Raw genomic sequence first — 17,500 nt, forward strand, 5'->3', positions numbered from 1 at the left:
CAGCAGGCGAAGGTTACTACAGGTCAATGATGGTATTTGGTATTTATTCGGCCTGAGGATAAAGACAGTATTAAAGGAGATCATTAGAACTGAAGATCAAGTGATGATCCACAAAGCGTCTAAGGCATATGCCTTTCACTCAAATAGTCGATAAACCAGAATGAAAAATTGATGCTTTTTTTTTTATCTAGCGTTTGCTCAGAATTTCATCCTTTGGTGATCTGTTAAGACAAATTATATCAATAGAAAATACGAGTCGGGCCTAAGGGGGCGGGGGTGCATTTTGTTAAAACATACAATACATTAAAAAAACAATTTTTGCGTTCGACCGAACGCTTCCTAATCTTCTGGGTTGCCTGTTATCGTGTAGGTGTCCTGTGCACACAAGCGAAAGCTGACCCGTGTTTTTTCGTTCCATAGTTCAACTTTTCGGCGCCATTTTGAATGACGTCACAATTTCGTTGCGCAAAACATTTTGCCTCGTACTTCGTTGTTTGTTGGACGTGTTGGAAGGTTCAAGCTTTATCATTCTGCCTCGTGCTTCGCTGTTTGTCGGACGTGTTGGAAGGTTCAAGCTTTATTTAAACCCTTCGTCGGTTGCATTTATAAATTACAAGTAAAAGTAATGACATTCCGCGATGACGTTCCATTTCATTTTCCTTTCACCGCTCACCGCCTGTGAATGAGCACGTCGCCAATCTATTTTAGGATCATACCTGATTTTTTGTTTGCCTTTTTCAACCGCCCACTTGATCTGAGAATAAGACCGAATTTTCTTGCTCCAACGGCTTATTACCTTTGTGGTATAAAGGATTAATTAATACGCCTCGATACGCTGGATTTTTCCGTGTAACCAGAGAAAGACGACGTGTTTTGAGTTTTCATGGTAGATGTACTTTAGCGATTTTCGAAAAACACCCAGGGACCTAACAAGCCTATAATATGATGAATATTGCTAACACAAATTATTTTTAAAATACAAGCTAAAATATTTCTTATTTTTACACCTTGAATTTTGATTACAGCGATGTGAAATGGCGAGGGAAAAGTTTGCTTTTCTAAGGCCCTTGCCGGCGAGAGAGCATTGTGCAATGTCACGGCATACACGAAAAAAAAAAACATATCTTCGGTTCTACCGTGCTTAATTCGCTGATTCAAACGGTAAAGTGCTCTCCGTTAAAAAAAGCAGGATCTTCATTCGAAGTTTGTAAGATGCGCCGATAATATTTATATGATTTTTCTGGAAGGAATAGTTTTTATTTTTATAAAGCACGCGCCGGCGAGTCTGTGTCCGTAGCGTCACGCAAATTGTTTACGAAATTAAAGACGTGCGTCTTATTATAGTAGTTCAGCTTTATTATGAGACAAATTAACTCCCGAGTTAGGATTTCGAGTTGGATTTTCGAGTTAGGATTTCGAGTTGGTTTTCGCGAGATGCTCCAGCTGCAACGAATCGCCTTGGCTTTGGTATGTTAACCGTACGCGTGGGAACAGCCATATTTCATTGGCTATATTTTGATTACATTTGTTGACTTTAATATATAGTTCCAGTGGCCACAAATTGTTTAGTCTGTACTCAGCGAAGGTCGAAATTGAATCGATGGAAGAGTACTCTGAAGCCAAGACCTATAAGAGTAAGCCAGAACTAAGGAAGAGCAATGTAAATGCTGACTTATTTTATTCATCAGCGGAAATAATAATTATTGCCAGTCGCACGGAGTTTTTCCGGGAGTTTGTTAACATAAACCACGGATAAACGGGCCGGAAACGCGAGAGCAAAGGTTACAGATGTTAGCTGATATTTGTGCTTCCAGCTCAGAATACCCGGAGTACTAGATGTAACACAAGTATTCTTTTTAGAAATCAGCCTTCATGCTGAAACATTACCAGTAAAAGTGAAAATGTGACGTTTAATAACATGAATTTACTAGTTTACCGAAACTGGAGCCGTCACGCAACGTGTCATCAAAGGTCATATCGAATCGCATTAAATAAAGCAAGGAAATCAAAATCCACAGAACAATAGTGGACTTTGTCAGTATGTTATATGTCTGTAACACCTCCGCCGTTCACAGTAATGATATCAGCAACAGACAACTATTATCACAGGCGGAGAACGCACTCCAAATCTTTGATTAATACTAGTATTAGTTGTTTTCACTTTCAAAATAACCCACTACTGATTTTGTTCCAAAGATCTTTCATGACTGACGCCTTGGCAACTAGTTTTGTTTTTAGCTCCCAGTGAGGTCAGTGCGGGTCATTGGACATCTGTTATGAAGTGACTGAGTGGCAAGCCATGCCTTATTTAGAAAGATTAATTAAATCCTTTGCTGTCAATCTTGGCCTTATAACGACGCCACTTCTACACCACACCCAGATGAGAAGCAAACTCGAAACGATCAAACACGATCGAAATGGATTTAAGAGAGGCTTTAACTCCCAAGACTTTTAACAGCCTTAGTTTTGTAGCAGTCTTACTTTGGATTTTTGTTGGTTTGGCAGCGACTGGGATATTTTCAGAGTTGGAAATCAGTGAACCCAGGTTCGACTTTGGCTGCGTTGTGAAAACCGGCAGCGACAAGGATTTCATCCGAAGAAAGTGCTTCGACCAGTACCAAAAGAAAATCAACAAACTCGGCATTCCTCCCTACGCCTTCATCATTGTTAATTTCTCCGCGATTTCCATTGTTTCCCTCGTATACTCGCAGTACGAGTCAACAGTTAATAGACTCGAGGGCGGTCACCAAGATGCCGAAGGAGAGCGGAGGAATCCAAGCCGAAGGCGTCGGCTTTTCGTCTCGTATTTATCTCAACTTGCCGCAAAATTTGCTCTGGGAATCATTTTCATTGTCTTCCTGGAAACCGACCTATTTTATCCCGGGCACTTTCCCACAGATTTTACCTGTCGTGTTGAAAAAGGTAATGATTCGGGGGATCTATCTACGAACCAGACACAATCAACACTTTACAAATGTTTCAGTCAGAGAGCAGCGAATAAGACCTTCTGGATCAATGCTGTGACAGTCGTTAACGGCATTTTCGCATTTTTTGCTTTAGTGGAGATTGTCTGGATCTTATCACGAGCTAAGAAAGGAAGAACTTTTATGGACAATCGACAGTTTTATGCTGATCATTTGAGATCGAACTCGGATCAACAACAGGAAACACCTCCAGGAGAAATACCGTTAACTGAGGTAGAAAGTGGTTGTCAACCTGCAGTGCAGGAAGCCGTCACTGTCCAAAATGCTCCTTCATCACTGAATACGGGTGAAGCGGAAGAACTCGCTCGAGAGCAACTTGTACTGACAGAAGCCATTAAAAAAATGAAGGATGATTGCTTAAATTCCACGGAGCAACTCCATGACTTGAAGCAACCTTTTCGACGGAAGCCAGGCGAAGGCCCAAAACCCAATAATCTAAAAACTGATCAAATTTATGTCAATGTGGCAATCCATGAAGGCAGAGCTTTTCATGTCTTTGCGCAAAACAGAAGCGAGCAGCTCAAACAATACCCGCCCAATTCTAAGGACTGTCTGTACGCCACGCCAGACGATCTCATTGACAAACAACACAAGAATGTCCTTGTTGTTGGACGTCCTGGCATAGGAAAGACATTGCTAAGCACTAAAATCCTTCGAATGTGGGCATCTGGTGAAGCCTTTAATGGAGATCAAGATCACAAAAAACACATTGTTGTTGTGTTCCTCCTGAAATTCAGGCGCTTTACAAGCAATCTATTGCTTAATCTCCGTGAACTGTTGACTAAAGGAGAAACAGTTGAGCAGTTGTATGATTCTATGTGGAATTTTGTTATTACATACCCAAGCCGAGTTCTTTTTATTTTTGACGGAGTCGATGAATATTCTGCGAAAGAGGATATCGCTGGAAAAGACCACACATGTTACAAAAATGGCTTGGAGGAGAAGATGCCTGTTTCTGCTTTGTTTAACAAACTAGCGGGAGGACAACTTCTTCGTGGTCTAAACATAGTCACAACAACAAGACCAACGGCAGTGACCTGTGTTGAAGATGTGAACTTTGATAGAACAGTCGAAATCCTGGGATTTACGTCCGAAAAGGTTGAAGACTATGTCGAAAAGTTTACACAAGGAGTTTTCGACGCAAAGGACAAACTTTGGGGACACATTAAGTCGAACATGAACCTGTTTTCATTGTGCTACATCCCAGTGAACTGTTTTCTTATTTGTTCTTGTCTTATGGAAATTTTCAGTCTCACTGATACTGCACAAACCCTGCCGACAAGAATGACTGATATTTACGCGATGGTTGTAAAGATTTTCTTTTTTAAACACAATCGGCCAAGCAACGCTCAAGGTAATCTCAAAGATTACATGTACTTGCCCTTTAACAAGCTCCCAAATGATCACAAAGAAATTTTCAAGAGACTGGGAGAAATTGCTTTTGAGGGATTAAAACAAGGAAGATTGCTGTTTGAGTCAAGCGACGTCAGTGGTTTGGAAGATTGTGGACTTCTTCACAGATTGCCAGACGCCAAATCCCGTTTTAATGAGCCGCCGAAAGCCCAATATTGCTTTACACATTTGACACTGCAAGAATTCTTCGCTGCAAAAAATGTTGTGGAGTCCTTGAGTAAAAGGGAACTCGAAAACTTTGTGTCAGAACACATTAACGATGGTGCATGGCAAATGGTGCTGCAGTTTGTGGCTGGATTACTCGAGCCTGATCCAGAAACAGAGAGCTCAAACAGCGACATTTTTATCAAACTGCTTCCTATATCGACTGAGAAGGAAACAACGCTGATCTCTTGGCCAGCTGAAAAAGACAGACAGCTAGCACTGAACTTATGTAATTGTTTGTACGAGATTGATGATGAAAAACAGCAGGCAGTGTTACAAAACAAAATTAAGCAAATTGGCTTTAACGCCGTAGATTTTAGTTACTGTTCACTCGCGCCTGTTGACTTTGCTGCTGTCTCGCATTTCTTAGGAAATGCTTCGGGAGTTTTGAGTATGGATTTGGCGGCGAATAATCTTAGTTCATTGGGTGCAAAAGAAGTGCAAAAGTTTCTTGTCAATACTGGATGCAAACTAAACAGCTTATACCTCAGTTATAACCAGTTAACTGATGAAGGAGCCGAGCATTTATCAGCAGCACTAAAGCACAGTAATTGCAAACTAAACAGCTTACGCCTCATGGATAACAAGTTAACTGATAAAGCAGCCGAGCATTTATCAGCAGCACTAAAGCACAGTAATTGCAAACTAAACAGCTTAAGCCTCATGGATAACAAGTTAACTGATAAAGCAGCCGAGCATTTATCAGCGGCACTAAAGCACAGTAATTGCAAACTAAACAGCTTAAGCCTCATGGATAACAAGTTAACTGATAAAGCAGCCGAGCATTTATCAGCAGCACTAAAGCACAGTAACTGCAAACTAAACAGCTTAAACCTCGGATTTAACAAGTTAACTGATGAAGGAGCCGAGTATTTATCAGCAGCACTAAAGCACAGTAATTGCAAACTAAACAGCTTAAACCTCGGATTTAACAAGTTAACTGATGAAGGAGCCGAGTATTTATCAGCAGCACTAAAGCACAGTAATTGCAAACTAAACTGGTTAAACCTCGATTGTAACAATATAACTAATAAAGCCGCCTTCTGTAAATCAGTGGAGCATATTAATTGCAAAGTTTTTGTTTGAATAAACTTAAACCCTAAAAACACGCAGTCGTTTCATTTCGACGTTTTTTAGCTTACGAAATTGAAAGTTTGAAGTTAGGACGGTTACTAAATCAGTACGAGAAAAACTGAAGGTTTAAATATTTCAACCCTTTGAATATAAAGGGACCATGGATTCGTGAAAGCCTTTTTAAATAACAAAATTATTATAGGTTCAAACATAACAGATGAATGAACAATACAAGAGCAACAAAGTCAAACAAATTTGACAGTAAATTTAGTTTATTACACTGTGACATACAAGCGATTTCATTTAAAATCCAGCTTACCAAAAATAGCTTTCGAAAGACAAAATGTCCAACTATTTCGTAAAGCAAACAACTTTTTTGAAGTGTCCATGGTCTCTGTGTAAAACATTTCAAAGCTCAGCTCCTTGCACTTCTTCCCAATGAACCTTTGATTATTCAATGCTTAAGTGACTTGAATTTGTACTGATAATTTCTTTAGTTCCATTCTTTTAGTTGTACGTCTTTTAAGTCCATTGTAAACTGATAGCACAGGATCGTGTTTCAAAGGCGCCAATCGAGTATATTTTTCTTGTAAATATAGATCGTTTTCACGTGACGTCATCACCTTCCAAAATCTAAAACTAAAGATCCACCAAACTTTTTATCCTCATCAGGCATAAGAAGCGGCATATCTATATCTGTTGACAATTTCACAGCTCAATAGCGTGCTTCGTTTGGAAACCAGAGCATTTTGAATTTCCGGATTATGTAGGTGCGTGACACAAAGCTACGATCAAGTTTGTTGAAAAATATATACTTATCTCATGATTTTGAGCCCTTTTAGAAGTTAGAGCATTAGGAAAAGTGCTTATGTAAATGCTTGTTTTTTCAGTAGTGATAATCAGTCGCCTAGATAGCCAAAGTCAGTTCCAGATGTTTACACTATTTTCCGGCCGCCATATTGGTGTACCACTGAGGTACACCAATATGGCGTTTTCATACTGGGCTCTGTAAATTTCTGCGAAACATTTCGACGAATATCTGAAGTTTGGGGAAACGCAGAGGCCTAAAACTTGGACAAGTGTCTTATTTCTTTATCTTCTATAAGATAACAATTTCTTAGCGTTTTGCTCTGGATAGTTTTTGATTTATTTTTTTTATTGCGTGACAGTGAAAACGATCTATTGGCTTTGGTGGAAAACAAAAAAATGCTGAGTTGATATTCAACTACTTTGCTGATGTCATCTACGGATCCAAATGAACCAATCAAAAAGAAGTTTTGTTGTTCAATTAACCAATCACAAAAAAGATAAAGAAAATGTCTTGTTTTCTAAGAGGTCCAATTCTTGAATGAAATGAACCAATCAGGAAAGTTGAGGTGAAATTTGGATCCTAACTTTCACAACTTTCATATTTTTTTAGTTAATGAAAAATTTTAAATACTAGTAACCACACTACAACGTAGTGTTATAGGTAGTAAAAAAAGTAGATCCAAAAAAAAAAGACCCTTCGGGGTAGAGCACAAAATATTTCGACAGTTTGTAAATAATATTTCAACTTTGGTTTTTTAATTGCATTGTAAAACTCTATTATCAATATGTAACGGAAGATTTCTCATAATGCATGCTTGAAATTGTTTGTAAGTAATAGTTTGTAACATTTGTAAAAGTAGTTCTGGTTTAATTAAACTTTTGAGATGAAGTTTTGTGTGTTTGCATGAATTGACTTTGTCCTGTCACGCTATGCTCCCCATTCTTGGTGATCACTGCCCTGTGTTTTAAGTCCTACTCCCCTGAAAATTGTTCATTTAAAAATTCTAAAAACCGGAAAGAAACTCCACCTTTAGTAATTTATTGCTTTTGCTATTTTCACCCGATGATTAACTTGAATACAGCCCAATAACGCGAAGGAGCGTGAACTTTCAACAATACCAGCTCTGGTTTACACCGGTTCACTTCCTCCCTCGACAATACTTCTTATCATGCAAGCGAGGCTGTGTTGTAACACTATTACGCCACCCACGTTAGGCAAAGTTGTGACTTTACAGCGGAAAACGCAGGAATCTCGTGGGTTTTTTTTAATCTTCGGTTTTGTTTTCGGCCGGATTCTGCAATCTACTTCGGATTTTTATGACCTTATGTTCTTCACGCAAAAATCATTCGCGAACACAAATCCCTTCCCCACCCTTACACGAGTCAGAAGAAGCCACTGACCCACCATCGCAGTTGAGTTGCAGAAGAATCAACAAGCGAATTCTTGAGAAAGGTTATCGCGGCTTAAATGGAATGGGAACTTTCCACAAAAGAGCAAAAACGTTCCTTTTTCGTGTTTCTTTTCGATACTTTGGAGTCCTCTTTATGTTACGCTCTGGCTACGTTTATTTTCCCCTTAATTGTGCAAATTGAACAGTCCTGTGTTCTTTAGAGGAATGGACTCCGAAAGCCATCTTATAGAGCTCCAAGAAGACAACAAGATCCCCAAGAAATCAAGCAAATTTGGCAAAGTAGTTGTTGGAATCACAGGAGGCACAGCACTTGGAATTGTTCTTGTCAATGTACCGTTTGTCACGCAAGCTCTGAGAAAAATTTTCCTTTCTTATGTGCCAGCGACAGAGAGACAAGTTGCTAATATTACAAAACCGGCAAAAACCTCTAAAAGGCAACGATCGACGATGGTGGATTTGGGCAGTGGCCATGGGAGAGTGGCAAGTTTTAGTTTAAAACTCGTTTATCATTCCATACGTTGAAGGGGTAATAATAGGCCCTTTGCGTGATCGTGTCACGTGAGAACGGTGACCCTTGTGTGAACCCAGTGAGTGTCCACACTTATCCTGATATTTTTGAATCTGCAACTTTTATTTTCCGGATTAAAAAATATTCCCATCCACACCTAGCGAATTCAAATCAAATTTTCCTGTCCACGCCTATCTGGACTCAGGACTCCTCAAGGCGACAGTAATCTTGAGAAAGGAACTGGGCTCGATCTTGTTACATCATCCGAATTAAAAAATTCTGGATAAATTTAGCGTCCACACAGTTGGATTCACAGCGGATTAAAAAATTTCCATTCTGGAGAGTGTATTCAAAAACTTCCAGATTTGCCAGCAAGTTCACCAGATATGTGTGAACAGAAGGCGTATCCGGAAAGAAAAAATTGCAGAAAAGATGCCAGACGCCAGAAATAGAAGAAACGTGATGAAATTAGTGAGAATGTCAATTTTGAGGCCAAGTGCTGACATTTAGGCGAGAGATTTCACATTGATTTTAATGCTTAAAAACTTAAGCTTAAGGGAGATTTATATGGAAAACAGCTGCTGGATGGCAAACTTTGCCTCCAGCACTCAATTGATTTACAATTTTCAAAGTTTAAACCGCTCTAAAATCACGCACTTTGACGTCAATGGCCTGAATCATGCTCTTTCCATTTTTGGCATGTGCTTTGTACCACGACCATTTTTTTTTTATAATTGACAAGGTCATGTGACACGGTCATGCGAAGAGCCTACTCACCAATGAATAAAAGTATAATGATGATGATGAAATGGGCCTTTTTACTTGAATTTCTCATGATTTGGTCACGAAATGACTGCAAAACTATCAATGATCATTTTATCATTAGTAATTAGTGGTCTTCATCTAGAAACTGGCTGGCTGGCTATAGCGGAAGTTCCTATATTTAACCATCACTCAGCAATGTAGTTGTTAAAATAATGAAGCACTTATGCAACACATTTTAATGTCACATTTCTTGTGCCAAATCTGCTGAGCGGGAGTTCGTGTTTCCTGACTGCACAAAAACTGAGCGTAAAGAATATCTCAGACATAATCTGTTGCCTTTGCTTTCACAAATACAAATGGTCTGATTTTGTAAGATTTTTTATTAGGCCAGTAAACTAAGGTCCTGCATCATAACCTTAAATTTTGTAAATAACCCTATGAGACAATAATAGTTATTCATAATAGCGGGCGAAGCAGGTCTTTCAGTGCCAATGATTTTTTGCATTCCAGCAGTGCCAAAGTCAGGGCGAAAACAAAGTTTGCAGGACAACAGATGAGCATAAAAAAAACTTAAGAGCGTGCCTATAGCCGAATGTTAATTGTGGCTTTGTTACAATGTATTTTCAAGCATCTTAACTTTCTAAAAATTGTCAGGTGATGTTTCTTGCTTCAAAATTATTGATAATGCTTCTTCTTTTTATCAGCTCAAAATCAAGGAGAGCTTCCATATTGAGCGCTTGAAACCCGAACTCAACAAACAAGTTGATCATGTCAGTTTAGCATTACACTTTTAAACTTTTACCGTTATGTCAGTTGTATCATCTGTAATATTGTTGGTTCATTTGAATTTTATCTACATGTACTTCAACTTGTAACGAACATTTAATCTACAAAGAATCATTGTATTGATAGTTATATATTAATTACATGTATATACGAATTATCTTGTAAAAATTTCAATGTTCAGCCTCCTCAAAATGTTTTTGGGGAGCAGGTTATAAGGAAAGTGGAGACGGTTTTGGTGCCAAAGGCACCCAAGCGAGGGGCCACTAAAAAATGCAGACTGCAGACTATGCAGACCGTCTGTAAAATGAAAATTCGATTAGCCTGAATTAGGCCTAAATAACATTCAGGGTAGCCTGTTTAGGGTTAGCTGTCAATAATAGTGAGGGTAACGCCATATTTTCCCCCTGGTCTGCACGGTCTGCACAGTTCACAGTCTGCGTTTTGGGGTGACCACCAAGCGAGTGCCCAAAATGTGCAAGCTAGGCATGTTCCCGTAGGAAATTTTTGAAATTTAGACACTCACAGATGCAATTTAGTGAAATCTGGGGGATCTAAAGTGACAAAATTTCACACATGGAATTGACACTTGCATGGTGTCTGATAAGAAATACTGGAATGTTAGTTAAATAAACATTTCCGTGCACCACGCAAAAAAAATATTGCGGAAGCGAATTTGAATGTTAAACAAGCATTTTTAAATTCAAGCCTCTATATCTCCTCCAGTGACTTTACTCTACGGCTAAAATTGTGTTGTCTGTTTTTTTTTCTGTCTCACCTGTCGTAATCAAAATAAGACATTTCTGACTGGAAGGAGACGGTCAAACTTTCTGAGGAGGTGGCTCATTGAGCCGTTGACCGGCCGGTTTTGAGAAGGCTGAATGTTACAATCATTATGGCTGAAGATGATGTTTGAAACATCGAAACATCGAAACATGTTCCTTAAACTCAAAAGTGTGGTTGTATTTTTAAAAATATTAGTGACACTTGTGCTATCCAGACCATTTGGAATAAATAAAAAGTAGTAATGAAAATAATACACATAGTGTCATCTTCGCAGTGAAAAGAGGATTGGCTTTGTGTGTTCTGTAACTTGTTCTGTTATTAAGTTCTTTTGGACGAGACCAGTATCCACAAGACTGAAATAATCTTTGGAGCTTCTGAGACTTGAATGGAATATGGGAGATTTTTCTGAAAGTTGCTGTATGAAAAATGCACAATAACTGAACAATTCATCAAATGTTTGAAATAGTTTTCACTTTTCAATCACCGTTTATTTTATAAAGAAGGGAAAGTTCATAACTAGGAATTTTTGATATATCAAGGAAAATATCCATGGGAATTCAGAATCTCAAGGACAAAGTTCAAAACTGGCACGCATGCAGTTCAAATTTCAAACGATTCAACTCACGCGTGACACGTCAGCTTAACTTTTACATCTTTATTTCATCTTTATTTGTCCAAGCAATTGCACATTTAAATTACAAAGGGAGGATGGTTTTCGTTTGTTTTGATGAGGCTTGGTATGTTAAGGGGTAGTGTGATTCTCTTTCAATAATTTATTCTTGAGCCAACAAGTCAGTGGTATTTCTTTGGTACATCCCAAGAGGATATGATTCTCAATGATCCTGTTCTTTTACTTACAGGTTAAACTCTCCAACTTGGACATTGTTGTGATATTTGGAGTTGCTGAGATAGTAAGAAACTTTTAAGATATTACTTTAGACATCATGTTTACGAGAGGTTTTTGCCGGCCTTACCTCGCCCAGTATGGAGAGAAGTCCACAGTAACCAGGAGAATACAATTTTGATTCATTTGTTTTAGCATTTTTACAGTCCTGATCAGCTGTTTACGTGAAGATTGAAATCTCAGCGAAAAAACCCCAGGTGGAAATCTTATTAAGATCTTGTAAGATCTTACAAGATCTTGTTTAACTCTTCAGATCTTAAAAAATCTTAATAAAAATCTTGTAAGATCTTGAGAGGATCTTACAAGATCTCATCCAAGAAAATCAATATTCAACATTCTAAGATCTTACAAAATATTTTGTAAGATCTTAAGAGAATCTTAGAAGATCTTATCAGAAAAAAAATCAGTATCCAACTTGCCAAGACCTTAAAAGATCTTAATAAAAATCTTGTAAGATCTTAAAATAGATCTTACAAGATCTTGTCAAATTTAGTCAGTGCATAGCATTTTAAGATCTTAAAAGATCTTGATAAAATCTTGTAAGATCTTAAAGAAATCGTACAAGATTTTGCCATCAAAAGTCAGGTTGCAGCATTCTATTGATACAAACAAATTACAAGATCTCAGAAAATTTATTAGGTATCAACACTCTAACATCTATTAAAAACAATGTTAAGACAATCTTACAAGATCTTGTCAAAAACGTTAGCATTCAATGATATTTCAATCTTATAGGTAAATAGTAATACTAATAATAACAATAACTTTATTTGAGTCTTAAGGCTATTTATTTGAGCATGATTATTGTTGTGATGGCAGATTACTTCATGTAAGCTAACCTTTTAAAATGGGTGCTTAGACTTAAATACTGTTGAACAATGCTGTTTAATTTAAAATGGGTGTTGAGGCTTAAGTAAGCACTATTTGAGATGCTGCTTACACATAGATCAACAGTACTCCTTTGAATAGCATTTTTAGGGTAGTCCATTAGGGTAGTCCATTAACTGGGGGTCAGCGAAACGTACCAACCCGTATTCTTAGCTTATTAAATTCCTTCAGTGGGCTGCTAAGAGAAATTGATTAACATTGCTATAGTTATTTAACTTACACACCAAGGCAGTTTAATCAGTTTTGAAGTCTAATCATGATCATATGGAGCACTGTTATGAAACCTCTAGCTTCCCTTGTTTTGACAAAAAGACATCTATTTACAATTTGATGACAACTGACAACTAATAGTTCACCATCTTCTTCAACTTCAAGGTAATGTTCACCTATTAAATTTGTCTCCACAATATCCTTTAAAGTTGGATCTTGAGGTAAAGGTAGATCTTGGCAGACAATTTCTGCCAGTTTTCTTGTGTTCCTCAAGTAATGCATATGCCACATTTTCACGTACAATGTAACAAACTACTCTTCCATATACAGTCATCCCATTTGAATTGAAGCCCACGAGGTAGCTACATGAATTTCCCTTTCTTGGATACATTGTGCTATGGAAGATGACATGATCTTTGGTCATCCTGTAGGAAACCAGGTGATCTGAGTTGGGCTGAACATTAAATGGAGAATCAAGAATGTTCTGAAACTTGGACAGCTTCTTGTAATGAAAGGGTTCATGCAGGATACCCCCAAAAAATCACTCTGTACACGGAGAAATGAAAAAGAAAGCTTTTATTCCGATATATTCAATAGATTGTGAGAAATACAAATCAACGGATTACCTTGTTTGATGCTGTCTGAGTCTAATAATCGGCCTTATTCCAAAAGGAACATGATGTATTACTCTTGAAAATTACACACTCTAAGTCAGCACTTAATCCTTTCAATGAACTCCAGTATCTTTCGAATCTTTCTCATTTAAAATGAATCCGTAGAAAGATTGTCATCCTCCGCCATCTTGGATAACACGTGAGAGACAGGACTGGAAACTAGTGAGTCCTTTTCGTTTTGGTCAGCAGTCAGCGGTAACCAGTCCAGCTCTTCCAGATTTGGGGCGGTTTCGGGCGGTTTTATTCAAAACGATTGTACCTACGATCTGACACGCTTTTGTGGTGACGATTTTTTGTCAGTTTTACTCTTTAAATGCTGATCCAGGCAAGGAAATGCTTACAAAAACTCAAGTAAAGAGGTAAGCATTAACTTTAAGCGAATTACATTTGATTTGATGGCTTATTGTCTTCAAAATGAGGAACCATTTACATGCACGAAGAATTCACATTTTCGCACCTTCGAGTCAATTTGTGAAGCAAGGAGAGTCAATTTGGCTCAAATGCTATAGCCCTGTAAAAATTGGTAAAGCTTTAACAAGAATAATGAAGTTAGATCAAATGGTGAAGCAAATGATTTCGAAAAAGAGTTCTCATACGGCAAGTTACATGTGTACGATTGACAACTGATTCCTTCTCGTAAAAATGCTAATTTCTGTCACTTTAACTATTGTAATCAATGCAGAAAATGCCTAAGAAAGATATTATGGACGTTTGTAAGTAGAGACCCAAATTTATGAGTCTACTCTTCATACACTTTAATTGTAATGATCAGTGATGAAGTATATGTACTGTATTTTTTTTAGTTGCCATGAAAGAGTATAAAGAGACACATCTGAAAAAATTTATTTGATGGGACAGCAGGGAAAGGTCCTTCACAGCAGACAAAAATGCTTAGCAGCCAATTCTGCCTCCTCAACCAGTTATGGTTTGATGTATTTGGGGATCTCACATGCAGACTTGTTATAGTTCTGTGGTTTATCTGAAATGTTTTAAAGCTTTTTTTGTTTTTAAATCTAAAACAAGAACCCAATCCAAAGATTTTGGCATGAGTTAAATGTTTAGGTTCATGCAATTAAAAAATGTAACTGCTTTGAAATCTGTAGTCTATTTTTTTTGTCTGTGAGCTATGCTAATAACTGTTAATAGCTTGAATACAATGGATTTTTTGTAGTTTCCAGCACATTTCTGATTTGCTGGAATATTATTTTACAGGAGCAGGATATGATAACCTAAATGTTTCTTGTGTTCCATGTGTGCACTAGTACTTCTCTTTCTCAGTGAGTTCAAGCTATTTTTCTTGATTTTTCTGACCTTGTTCAAATGCAAGCATTAGGCATGAGATATGTAATTCCTATTACAATACTATTCCATAAATGTTTAGAGGCTAGTCAAAGCCTATTTACATCCTATAGTATTTCTATGTAAGTGCTATGTACATGCAATTTTTGCTATGGGCCCTCAATTTCAGTTAGTAGGTAGATTCTATTTACACTATAATGTAAATGCTACATTGTATGAAACAGTAACTTTAATGTTTGTCCTATTTCCAGTTTTTTACTGCTATGTAGAGGCTATTTGTAGCCTATTTACACCCTATGTTATCACTATGTAAGTGTTGTATGTAACTATGTATACACTATCATGTGTTGTGTATTTTCTGTTTCGAATCTATGTAGAAACTATGTTGAAACTATTTTTATTTTTGGACACAAAAAACGGTCCCATAACATAGTGTTTACATATGCTATTTAAAGGTTCCATTTGACTAGCTAAAACATAGCATTTCCTTTCAAAATATACAGATGAGGCATATGTATAACATAGGTTTTGAATAAGGCCTCTATATCGAAGTTACATATGTGTATCATAACATACCATTTCAGTGCTGGAAATAACAGTCGGTCATCGGACATTGTCCGACCAAATTTTGAAAATGTCCGGCCAATTTCACATTATGATCGGACACGATGACCGAACGTGTCACCAGCACATCTTGAGTCTTCTTCAAGGTGTTGTCAGTCAATAAATTATTTCCGGTCCAATTTGTCAGATGTCCGACCAAAAGGAAGATTTGAAAGGACATATGTCCACTGAATAAAGAAAAATTATTTCCAGCACTGCCATTTACATACGTGTATGGTTGTTACATAGGATTTACATACTAGATTACACGTAGTGTCTGGTTCTACAAGGGTAACAATAATATGTTGCAGCTTTTTGAATTATACATTTGAAGTAGTCTCTTTCAAATAATATTTTATCTTACCTTCATATTTTTTAGTAACATAAGTGGTAATTTTTTTCCATTAATCAAAATTTGAAATACCATTATTATGTTGCCAAGAGGTGCATCATGCTTTAATTTTACTCGGAAACAATGTAGTGTCCTTGTTTTCAGTTTCAAAGTTGTATAAATAGTTCATTGCTTTGTAATAAAAATAGGATTTCTGTTTTAATAAAATGTTATTCTAAAGTTTTGTCTACTCTTTCTATTTTGGTAATGTTTTTTAGCAGAATATGAGAAACATCTTGATAAGATCTCATATTAAGATCTTGTGAGAATCTTGGTAAGGTCTTGTAAGATCTTACAAGAATCGTGGTAAGATCCTGTAAGATCTTACAAAAATATTGGTAAGATCTTGTAAGATCTTACAAGAAACTTGGTAAGATCTGGTAAGATCTTACAAGAATCTTAGTGAGATCTTGTAAGATCTTGGTAAGATCTTGGTAAGATCTGGTAAGACCTTGGTAAGATCTTTGTAAGATCTTTGAAAGATCTTGGTAAGTTCTTGGTAAGATCTTGTAAGATCTCGTAAGAATCTTGTAAGAATCTTGTAAGATTCTTGTAAGAATCTTGTAAGAATCTTAAATAAGAAGTAAGATAAGATCTTAGTAAGAATCTTATTAAGAATCTTACTAAGATCTTAATAAGATTTTCACCTGGGATATCTTTCCAGCCAATCTTCTGAGATATGAAAGGTACTAAAAAGCTCATCTAAAAATGGTCTGGTGTCCTTTAAATACTGGTGACATAGTTCTAGCATGGGAGTTGTATACTCCGGATTGTGGGCTCTTGTTGTGGGTAATGTTGTCAAGACTTGGCTGACTAGCAGCAAAGCTGTGAGTACATGCTTCATGAGAATAACAACTAGATAGGGGTTCTGATGCTACAGATTGGGACGTACATACTTGACTGGTCAAGTAATATCCCAGAGAGGCTCTTCAGAAAGAGGCTTTTCAGATTTTGCCACAGTGACTGTAAATGCCCAGTTTTTACAGATCTCCTACTCATTTGGTATTGGCTAAATATTAATTGAAGTATGCATCAGTTCAATTAACATTTTATTACAATGTCAACGGCAACTGAAAACTAAAACAGAAGTACTGCGCAGAAAAGTGTGTGTGTCCTGTTATGCCTTGTAACTTCAATCATAATCATTAGATCATGATAACTATTTACTCCTTAACCATTGCACAACAAAATATATTCATTAAGCTGGAGTTTCCTTGGAAGCCGGTCATTGACGGTATATCGCAGTCTGTTTGTCAGATTTTCACTCATTGACAAACTTTTGTATTAAAAAGACAAGAGTGACAGCTTCTTACCTTGATTAGCCCCAAAGCATATGCTTGAAAAGTTATTGAAAACCCTGCATTAAGAAAAGGGTTTAAAAGCCAATGGTAGAAGCTGAGTGCATGGCATCTAATTTTCAGGGCTTTATGATTTGCATTTTAGAGTATGAAGGTGTTGGATGTCAAAATTGGGTGTGCATCTGGGTCAATCCTAGGCATAAGTGAGTAACAAAGAACTTACCAGATCCTATACACATTCGACAAACTACTCAAGGATAAAAAAAGTCCAACTGGTGAGTGTAACTTACAATATTTTGGCTTGTAAAATTAGTATATTAAGTTGTCAAGTTGCCACAAGCGTGTCTTTTGATGAGAAGGATTTTGCAAGAACTGAAGTTATGCATGTAGAGGTAGAGTATTACCATTTTTTCAGTTGTCCAGGTAATGGGATTTTGCAAGTCATTGTGACAAATTCTTTTTTTCAAAGTTGTCATCTCCAATCAGTTTAGTCT

At 37.2% G+C, this 17,500-nt stretch overlaps 2 protein-coding genes across 7 annotated transcripts in view; both read left to right on the forward strand.

Moving 5' to 3' along the window:
* Window positions 1-2,417: 2,417 nt before the first annotated feature.
* LOC137968207 (nucleotide-binding oligomerization domain-containing protein 1-like) lies at window positions 2,418-5,687 on the forward strand. The gene has a single exon (XM_068814830.1). It carries the CDS (start codon window positions 2,418-2,420, stop codon window positions 5,685-5,687), a length of 3,270 nt encoding a protein of 1,089 aa, XP_068670931.1.
* Window positions 5,688-7,686: 1,999 nt separating this feature from the next.
* Window positions 7,687-17,500, forward strand: part of LOC138012805 (ATP synthase subunit C lysine N-methyltransferase-like) — a 33,192-nt gene continuing 23,378 nt past the window's right edge. For all 6 annotated transcript variants that reach the window (XM_068859697.1, XM_068859696.1, XM_068859695.1 and 3 more), the window contains exons 1-3: window positions 7,687-8,377; window positions 11,600-11,650; window positions 17,152-17,281. In XM_068859697.1, coding sequence (XP_068715798.1) covers window positions 8,102-8,377; window positions 11,600-11,650; window positions 17,152-17,217 — 393 coding nt within the window. In that variant the 5' untranslated portion in view covers window positions 7,687-8,101 and the 3' untranslated portion in view covers window positions 17,218-17,281. The remainder of the gene's footprint in view (window positions 8,378-11,599; window positions 11,651-17,151; window positions 17,282-17,500) is intronic.

Source organism: Montipora foliosa, chromosome 8 (genome assembly GCF_036669935.1).
Source record: "Montipora foliosa isolate CH-2021 chromosome 8, ASM3666993v2, whole genome shotgun sequence".
NCBI classification, from domain to species: Eukaryota; Metazoa; Cnidaria; class Anthozoa; order Scleractinia; family Acroporidae; genus Montipora; species Montipora foliosa.

Bases quoted from the DNA above. Each gene is read 5' to 3' on its own strand.
- LOC137968207 (XM_068814830.1), top strand. From the start codon at position 2,418: ATGGATTTAAGAGAGGCTTTAACTCCCAAGACTTTTAACAGCCTTAGT.